This window comes from Trichomycterus rosablanca, chromosome 7 (genome assembly GCF_030014385.1).
Source record: "Trichomycterus rosablanca isolate fTriRos1 chromosome 7, fTriRos1.hap1, whole genome shotgun sequence".
Taxonomy (NCBI): Eukaryota; Metazoa; Chordata; class Actinopteri; order Siluriformes; family Trichomycteridae; genus Trichomycterus; species Trichomycterus rosablanca.
This window is the reverse complement of record NC_085994.1, coordinates 40,085,718-40,095,929: the sequence shown is the minus strand read 5'-3', so window position 1 is coordinate 40,095,929 and position 10,212 is coordinate 40,085,718. Positions and strand designations below refer to the sequence as shown.

At 43.5% G+C, this 10,212-nt stretch overlaps 1 protein-coding gene across 1 annotated transcript; it reads left to right on the top strand.

The window, feature by feature from the left end:
- The first annotated feature begins 3,406 nt into the window (after positions 1-3,406).
- gadd45ga (growth arrest and DNA-damage-inducible, gamma a) lies at positions 3,407-6,146 on the top strand. Its single transcript, XM_062999592.1, has 4 exons — positions 3,407-3,697; positions 4,597-4,698; positions 4,835-5,042; positions 5,572-6,146. Exons 1-4 carry the CDS (start codon positions 3,645-3,647, stop codon positions 5,683-5,685), a joined length of 477 nt encoding a protein of 158 aa, XP_062855662.1. The 5' UTR covers positions 3,407-3,644; the 3' UTR covers positions 5,686-6,146.
- The last annotated feature ends 4,066 nt before the right edge of the window (positions 6,147-10,212 follow it).

Below are 10,212 nucleotides of genomic sequence, written 5' to 3'. Positions count from 1 at the left end.
AGTTACTCATTACACAAGATTCATCACTTCTCAAGGTTATATCGAACACAGTCGTGGACAATTTAGTGTCTCCAATTGACCTCACTTGCATGTCTTTGGACTGTGGGAGGAAACCAGAGCACCTGGAGGAAACCCACGCAGACACGGGGGGAGAACATGCAAACTCCACACAGAAAGGACCCGGACCGCCCCACCTGGGCCTTCTTGCTGTGAGGCGACAGTGCTTCCCACCGAGCCACCGCGCCGCCCCCAATGTTTTGGTAAGAGGGCAGTTGTAGCCTAGTGGTTAAAGTACTGGACTAGTAATCGAAAGGTTGTTGATTCAAGCCCCATCACTGCCAGGTTGCCACTGTTGGGCCCTTGAGTAAGGCCCTTAATCCTCAATTGCTTAGACAGTATACTGTCACAGTACTGTTTTGGATAAAAGCGGCCGCTAAATGCCGAAAATGTAAATGTGGTAACAGTTTAGGGAAGGCCCAAGTATTTCAGGACAAAGTGTGGTCTGTGGAGAGATGATCTGGATACACAGAGCTTTCACATCATGTCTAAAACACCAGTCAGGCTTTTCATCCAGCATCAGTGCTTTTGGGCAGAATGGGCACAGATTCCCACAGATACACTCCACAATCTTGTAGAAAGACTTTATAGAAGGGGTGGGGACATTTATACTAATGCTTTTTATCAGACTACTTTAAATCTTTTGTCATTTGGAGAAGTTTTGCTTCTTTGAAGGCCGTTTCAAAAGCATTTGTCACTTTATACAGACCGAGTTGCTTTACCAGCAGGTGGCGCCGTCGCTCTTTATATGAAAAGCACATCAACAGAATTACAAATAAAATTAATTCATTTTATTCTATATAAGTTTGAGGGATCTATTAGACGTCAGACTGATGGAGGTTCATGTAGTTCATGTGTTGTGTTGAACCCAGTGGATCTGATCAGCATAAAGACCTGAGGAACTTTGATAAGGACCAGATTGTTATGACCAGAGAACAGGGTTGAAGTATCTCCCAGAAAGCAAGTGATGAGTACCCACCAACAGTGGTCTAATGAGGGACAAGCCACCAACTGCTGACGGGTTGTTGGGCGGATCATTTTAATCCTGGTGATGAGGTAAATGTCAAGTCATTGTGCATAGACATTGTAGACACCGTCATCAAAGCAACTTTACAGAATCCAGGACCAACAGACCAAAAACCCCCTGTTGAGCAAGCTGAGGCAACAGTGGCAGGAAAAACTCCCTTAAAGTTACAGGAAGAAACCTTGAGAGGAACCAGACTCAGCAGGGACCCCCGTCCTCCTTTTGTGACAGTGCATCCAACCTTTCTGTGCCAGTCAAAGTGCCCTTGCAACTCCTGTCCACCGTCCAAAGCATCTACAATGTACACGCAGGGATCAGAACTGAACTTTGGTCGACTGGTCAGATCAGGTACCAGATACCACAGTGCTGATTTCACCATCTATACAGACAGTCTGGCTTCACTTCTGAAGGAACAACCTGTGCCAGCAAACTGGGTTCAGCAGGGGATTTACGAGGGGGTTTAGATGCTGATCGAGCTGAAGACGAGCTGACTCACATTTCTTCTCTCTTTTTCTTTCTTCGGGTTCTTGTTAGTCCACACAACCACTGCAGGGTGTTCAAGTATACACACATTTTTGTGAGCATGTGCTAGGATTAGAACCTGGACTCTTAGGCACTGCTGTAGCTCTTACACCAACTTTTCTAGACTAAATAAATAAAGCATTTCAGGGTTGTGCTGTAAGCAGCAAACACACTATCACATATACGAGGTGAAAACAAGATCACTGCATCATATACACTTATGCTTCCACAGAATGCACTGTACACACACACACACACACACACACACACACACACACACACACACACAGAGTCAGTAGCAGGTGTAGCTGTGCTCATTGTTCCTGTTTGAAAGCGTGCAGTGTGTTTTGCAGGTGTAAAGCAGTGGTGCGAGTCTGTACAAGTGCACCGGCGCTTATACACCAACTGCACAGAGCTCTCGGACTCCTGACGACAGCTGAAGTTCACTTCACTTCATGATCCTTCCAGATCACATTTCAGTCCTGCTGTTTATTCACATGCCATATCATTAACATCACACATGTGATTTATTTACTGCAGGGTGGAGCGCAGTCATGCACAGATGATAACAACAACAACAGTAATAATAAGCATGACAGTAATGATAATAATAACAACAATAATAACATTTTAATAGATGCTTTTATCCAAAGCGACTCACAGTGCTGTGACTGTATATTGTCTAAGCAACTGAGGGTCAAGGGCCCAACAGTGAAACCTTCTGATACTAGTTCATTACCGTAACTGCTAGACTACAACTGCCCATAATAATAATAATAATAATAATAATAATAATAATAATAATAATAATAATAATAATAATATGGAATGTGCAAATGTTTTGGCACCTTTCTTGTTTTAGATTTACATTTTAACATTCACCACCTAAGTAAAAAACGTGCATATGAATGTTTATCTGTATATAAAGGACCGTGTATTTACCCGTCTATTTACCTAATAAACATGACCTTAAACCAGGGGTGCACAAACTTTAGCTTAAGACTATTTGTATTACATGAATGTTTACATTTTCAGCATTTAGCAGACGCTTCTATCCAAAGCAACTTACAGTACTGTGACAGTATACTGTCTTGAGGGTTAAGGGCAGCGGCGTAACTACAGGGGAGGCAGGGGGGGCAGGTGCACTGGGGCCCATGGCAGGAAGGGGGGGGGGGCCTCCACGACATGAACTCAACCACCCACCTCACTGCCCCCCCATTGGCTGCACGTATATATATGTATGAAATTTGTTGAGGGGGCCCCAATTTTTTTTTTGCACTAGGGCCCATGAGCTCCTAGTTACGCCACTGGTTAAGGGCCTTGCTTAAGGGCCCAGCAGTGACAACCTGGCAGTGAACCAGCAACCTTCTGATTATTATTGCAGTACCTTAACCGCTAGGCTACAATTTTTATAATAATAATAATAATAATAATAATAATAATAATATAGAATATGGACTGTGCAAATGTTTTGGCACCTTTCTTGTTTTAGATTTACATTTTTAACATGTTAAATTCATCATATAAGTTAAAAAAAATGTATGTAAATAAACTTAAATCAGGGGTGCACATACTTTAGCGTAAGACTGTATGTATTACATGCATATGCTTCCCTTTGTCCTGGTGTGCTGGTGCTGTAATAACAACATATATTATAAAACTTGCACTATAAAACATGTTGATTTGTTTTCTCCTTGTTGTTGTTTATTGAAGATAAAAGCGCCGCTTTGTTTGTTGTTGGGGTGTAAATACCCACGTGGGTCGTGTTACCAGGCCTCGTTCTCATTTGCATATCATGGAGCGGATAGCCAATCAGAAGCGGTAACCAGGCAGCCACGCATGTCGCCGAGCTTTTGGCCAATCAGAAACGAGTTTGTGCGGAAAGTCCACCGCACTGCCGAGAAGCTCGCGCACAGAGAGTATATAAGGAGGCGAGGAGCGGAGCGGCACAGAGCTGAGAGAGAGCCGATTCATATGCTTCACTCGATTCACTCGATTCTTCACTTTATACTGGATTATTTACTTTATCTGGATATTAATCATGACTTTTGAGGAACTTTGCAGACAGGACAACACAACAAACACCACTGACAGGTATTTTAATTAATACTAATGTCTATTTCTCAATAGAAGGCTTTATTTTACAACGCTTTCCTGATTCTGTTCTGTTTTTGTTTGGTATTTTTATGGAATTTAGATTATTACTGTACTGCTACTGTAACTTAGTCCTTTAATGCATTAAAAATATAGAAAACAATGCAGTGCAAACACAGATATAGAAGAAATAAAATGCATTCCTGCATAAAAATAAATTCATTAAATTTTGCAGATGCATTGATTATCGATTTTGCATAAAGATCTGCAAAAATGCAACACAAGTCCATTCTTTATTTTACATTCAAATAAACTTCATGCAAGTTGATGTATGCATGAACTGATTTGTTAAATTTGTAGTTTAAAGTTATTATATTATTGTCTTATATTCAACTATACTGTAGACTGTTGTCAGCAGACTCTGACTTTAATTGTAGTGCATGCAAATATAAGATACACTGGATTCCAGTATGATCTGTTCTTTGAAAAACAACAACTGCAAGTCAACCTGGAAAGCCTAAAATATCACCTTACCATCAGATTTTACTCCTGAGTTCATGACAGCCAGTGTAGAATGGCTCTCGCTGTGGTTTGGGGAAGTCCTAGAGCTGAGTAAATGTTAGGTACATTCATAAGAGCTTCAGACACGGCTTGACTTGTACTTAAATGTGTATTGAATCAACACTTCAGACATTAATCTGTGCAAGTGAAGTCATTTGCAGGAACATAGTGTAAATTGAATGTAAATGTAGGTTGTATGGCTTCATTTATTAATCCTTCTTTGAACACATTTGTCTTTCTTACCCATCTGTTATTGAATTACTGTGTTGCTTTGTTGGCTATTCTTGCACTGTGTGCATTAATATTAATATTAATATTTTCTCCTGTTGTTTGTGCAGCATGCGCAGTGCAGGGAAAGTCCTGGAGGAGTTGCTGCTTTCCTCCAAACAGCAGGACTGCCTCACCGTCGGAGTGTACGAATCTGCCAAAGTCATGAATGTGTGAGTATTTATACCTTCACCTGCTGATGAGATTAGACACGGACCATGTGCACCAAGTGCTTGCATGTATCTCTGATGATGCATGATTGCATGATGATTCTGACATTTTTGGGCGTGTGTGTGTGTGTGTCTGCAGTGACCCGGACAGCGTGGCTCTGTGTGTGTTGGCCACTGACGAGCAGTACGAGTGGGACATCGCTCTGCAGATCCACTTCACGCTCATCCAGGCCTTCTGCTTCGATAACGACATCAACATCGTACGCGTGAACGACATCGAACGTCTCAGCCAGATCGTCAGCGCCGACTCGAGTGATGCCACTGACGCACACTGCATCCTCGTAACGGTGAGCATCGTTCCGCATCAGCACTCACGAGTGTAGTGTGTAGTGTAGTGTACCGTACGTCGGCTCCGTCCCAAAGCACTGGACTGTACGCTTTATAAACGATATATGGACCCCTGAACAGAACAGAACCCTGCAATGTAATTGGAGTCTGACCTTTAGTGCACTCTACCTTAGGGCTCTACCTTAATATTTATGGTATTTTATAGCCTGTATATTGGTACTGCAGAGGTCATGATGCACAATTGTGAGATGTCCAGACCAAAAATAGTCAAATGTGGCCCATATTGGTACCACTTTCATACAGAAACAAATGCAGCAATATTATTAAGCACTGTATGTTATAAAACTACATTAACAAAACTATTTCAGCTGTGTCCATGTCAAATGATTCATTATGTTGATATTTATCACTGTAATGAGCTACTCCTACCACAAGGGGCACCAATTTTCACTTTAAAGATAACATTTTAAATCTAGTGATCATAAAAACAACAGAACTGATCGTTTTTCTGCTCGATTCTCTCTGCAGAGGCCGAACGACGGTTCGTGGAAGGATTCGTCCCTGGAGAAGCTGGGCGTGTACTGCGAGGAACGTCGCAGCGCGTGCGAATGGGTTCCCACCGTCACCCTGCCCGAGCGGTGAACCGGGCGCGGCGGCCGTGTTTCAACTACGCCGACGGAAACCAGGCAGCCGACTGGGCGTCGATCGCCCTCGCTGTAGGATTAAACCTGATGGGAGACGGACCGGGTCGAACCCGAACCGAATCGAACCGTAGCAGCATGTGTGTGGGTCTGCAGAGGGGAATCAGACACGTTTGGCTTCACGCTGTACGGCACCGTTATGCGATGATGGATGTCAGGAGGTGTGAGAATGAAAACCATGTGAAGGTCGAGCGTTACAGGAAGTGTGTTCCGTGTCTGGAAGTGAACTGATGACTTTTATTTGATAGGTTTGAGTATCTAAAAGTATTTGGACACTGGTTGAACTGCAGCGCTTCCTGCTCATCATGGATTTGACTTGATTGATGTGTCGAATTAATGCTTTTCTTTATTTTCGGGACACAAGACGATGTTTAAAAGTGGCAGAAATGTGAAGAATTTTGGAATGTGTTTGTTTTGCTAAATAAACATCTTGAAATTGAAATAATTGTGAGGTTTTTATGTCTTCTACACACACACACTTCCAAAACATCCATATATACCTTTTTCTATTTATTTTTCTACACAGTCACCTTCCGATGCATTTTTCCAGCTTCGTACCAACTTCTTAATGTTTCTGGTTGAGCTCGTAGCCACTGATTTCACATCATCATCACATGAAAATCTTCGTCCCCTTAAAGCTTCTCTGAGCGTCCATAAAGGTGGAAATCAGATGGAGCTAAATCCGGACTATAAGTGTCTTTCAGTCTCTCAGACACGAGCGATTACTCCTCCTACTACTACACCCTCACCACTTATAACCAAAATTCAAACCAAGTGCTGAAACTTTTTGAAGATTCCTCGTGCAGATACACCAAGAGGACGGTTCGTATGGTTAGAACGGGCAGCGCCGGAGCTGCTGGCCGTGTGTTTACATTTACATTTGCATTTAGCAGACGTGACGTACAGAAGTGCTTCCATAGTGAACATGACCTTACTCTAGTTTAAGTAGACACCAGTCCAAGACACCGAGGCTTCTTACATTATCAGATGGTCTGATCTGGGAGTCATCCAGAGAGATGACCAGGTCCTGGGTTGGAGATTGATCTCCAGGAATGAGTAACAGTTCTGTCTTGCTGGGATTGAGTTTTAGATGATGAGCCGACATCCATTGTGAGATATCTCGCAGACATGCTAAGATGCGAGCTGAGACTTGAGCTGAGTATCATCTGTGTAGGAGTGGTAAGAGAAGCCATGGGAGGCTATGGACCTTACCCAGAGAGCGGGGGTAGATAGAGAATAGAAGTAGGCCAAGTACAGAGCCCTGAAGAACAACGGTTGAGAGAGTGCATGGAGGGGATATACAGTAGATCTCCTCCATGTTACTTCCAGGTAGGAGGCCATCCATTGCCATGCTGAACCAGTTACTCCAAGGTTGGAGAGAGTGGACAAGAGAATGCTGTGATTCACGGTGTCGAAGGCTGCAGAGAGGTCAAGAAGAATGAGGACCGATGACAGTTTGGCGGCTTTGGCTGCATGAAGCTTCTCAGTAGCCGCCACAAAAGCCGTTTCTGCAGAATGCGCTGCCTTGAAGCCAGAGTGGTTCGGATCATGGAGGTCATTCTGAGTGAGAGAGAGAGAGATAGTTGGTTATAGAAAACACCCGCTGTAGCTCACGAGCGGCTCAGGTGTTTAACGCCCACAGCAACGTCTGCTAAACATGAAAGAAGAAGTCCGCCCACAGATCAAACGAGTGTGTAAGGAAAAGTTAAACACACGCATTACTCACACACACACACACACACACACACACACACACACACACACACGCATGCAGGTGCTTATGAAAAGAAAGCCAGTGCTGACTTTACAGATTCTGAAGAACAGCGGCGTGTTTTTTAGTCTCTGCTGATTCCTTTCAAGCGTTTTACAAAGGAAACGAGCGAGAAGTTCAGGTGAGCGCAGACCGAGTTCTACGAAATCACCTTCCACAGCGAGCACACACACACCGAGCGAGGGGTTCAGTAATGAGAAACACTCGGCCGGGATTCCCACCGCTCTCATTACCACTGCATCGGTGTTTCTCAGTGACTGAGAACTTTAATCCTCAGTCATGAATAAAACTGCATTTCATCAATTCTAACATTCTAACATCTAAACCTTCACACATAATATTGTCTGTAAACTAAATTGTAATGTGTTTTATTCTGGGTGAAGCAAACATGACAAAATGAATCCAGTTTAAATATCAGTTTAAAGCTGCATTGTGTAGAATTTTAATGAACATTTTATTGTCCGGGCGGCACGGTGGCTCGGTGGGTAGCACTGTCGCCTCACAGCAAGAAGGTCCTGGGTTCGATCCTCAGCTGGGGTGGTCCGGGTCCTTTCTGTGTGGAGTTTGAATGTTCTCCCTGTGTGTGGGTTTCCTCCTTTCTTGGTCTTGGTTGGTATTGGCGTTGTCTTGGTCTTGGTGTTGTCTTGGTCTTGGTGTTGTCTTGGTTGGTATTGCTGTTGTCTTGGTCTTGGTGTTGTCTTGGTCTTGGTTGGTCTTGGTGTTGTCTTGGTCTTGTCTTGGTCTTGGTTGGTCTTGGTGTTGTCTTGGTTGGTATTGCTGTTGTCTTGGTCTTGGTGTTGTCTTGGTCTTGGTTGGTATTGCTGTTGTCTTGGTTTTGTCTTGGTCTTGGTTGGTCTTGGTGTTGTCTTGGTTGGTCTTGGTTGGTATTGGTGTTGTCTTGGTCAGTATTGGTGTTGTCTTGGTCTTGGTTGGTATTGGTGTTGTCTTGGTCAGTATTGGTGTTGTCTTGGTTGGTATTGCTGTTGTCTTGGTCTTGGTGTTGTCTTGGTCTTGGTCTTGGTGTTGTCTTGGTCTTGGTCTTGGTTGGTATTGGTGTTGTCCTGATTGGTATTGGGAGCTCCAGTTTCCTCCCTCAGTCCAAAAACATGCTGTCAGGTTAATTGGAGACACTGAATTGACCTATAAGTGAATGTGTGTGTGTCTGCCCTGCGATGGACTGGCGCCCTGTCCAGGGTGTTACTGTGTGCCTTGCGCCCATTGAAAAGCTGGGATAGGCTCCATAGGCGACCCTAATTGGATAAGCGGATAAGAAAATGAGTGAATGAATGAATGCATTTTTTATTGTCCTTACTGTTATTAATGAAGTTTTAACACACAAAATAACACAAATAATTCAAGCAATGAGATCAAAGCAATCCTGACCTCACAAATGAGCACAAATTCCCACAGACACACCCTGATCTCTTTTGGAAAGCATTTCTTTAAAATGGCTTTTATGTCCTATATTATTGGCCATGGTCTCGCAATAGGGTGTCTAACAAGTTCTTGGTCAGGTGTCCACATACTTTTGGCTCTTTAGTGTTTGTGTGGTGTAAGAGTTCTGCACTGAGTGACTAAAATCCCACAGCCGTGACAGCAGCTGCTCTCACTCACGTGCTAACACGCTAACACGCTAGCTCAGGTGAGTCACACACTCGGTCTCGGTCTGGTTCAAATCCTGCAGGTGTGTTACACCGACCGCTCTCTCTGTTCTGATAGATTAATGACATGACCTCATCTCACACACCGTGTGTGTGTGTGTGTGTGTGTGTGTGTGTGTGTGTTGGGGGGTTCTCATGTGCTATAGCTTTTGGAATAGTTGTGATGTGGCTGTGTCTCAAATCACATTCATTAATAATGTAGAATGGGTAACGAACTTTTCTAAAGTTTTGTTTAATAAAGCAACAACACAACTGCTGTCTTTGTCTTGGTTGGTATTGGTGTTGTCTTGGTCTTGGTGTTGTCTTGGTTGGTCTTGGTGTTGATTGGTATTGGTGTTGTCTTGGTTGGTCTTGGTGTTGTCTTGGTCTTGATTGGTATTGGTGTTGTCTTGGTTAGTATTGGTGTTGTCTTCGTCTTGATTGGTATTGGTGTTGTCTTGGTCTTGGTTGGTATTGGTGTTGTCTTGGTCTTGATTGGTATTGGTTTTGTCAATTACACACACACATACACACACACACACACACACACACTAATTCCCAGCATGCCACTGAGCTAAGAGAACTCTATAATTTAGATTACAGCTGAGTCTCAGAATAGCAGCTGAGAGGACATGCAGGAGAACATCCATACAACCCACAATGCACTGTGGAATTCAGGAAGTGTGTTTATGAGGACTGTGTAGTGAATAGAGTGTGGTGTCGGACGTGTCCACAGTGGACTGATGATGGTGTTTATGTGCACTATATAGTGAATAGAGTGTGGTTTGGGACGTGTCCACAGTGGACTGATGATGGTGTTTATGTGCACTATATAGTGAATATGGTGTGCGGTTTGGGACGTGTCCACATTGGACTGATCATGGTGTGTAATAGGAGTGTGAGTGGAGCAGCAGTTTAACTCCAGCTCAATTCTTTGCATGCCAGGAATGTGTGTGTGTGTGTGTGTGTGTGTGTGTGTGTGTGTGTTACAGAAATCCTCTCACATCGCTGTGAAGCTTCAGCACATTGATATGAAGTGAGGCTGCCTGAACACACA

Bases quoted from the DNA above. Each gene is read 5' to 3' on its own strand.
- gadd45ga (XM_062999592.1), top strand. From the start codon at position 3,645: ATGACTTTTGAGGAACTTTGCAGACAGGACAACACAACAAACACCACT. The intron at 3,698-4,596 runs GTATTTTAATTA...TTGTTTGTGCAG, and splicing joins ACAACAAACACCACTGACAG to CATGCGCAGTGCAGGGAAAG. The intron at 4,699-4,834 runs GTGAGTATTTAT...GTGTGTCTGCAG, and splicing joins TCTGCCAAAGTCATGAATGT to TGACCCGGACAGCGTGGCTC.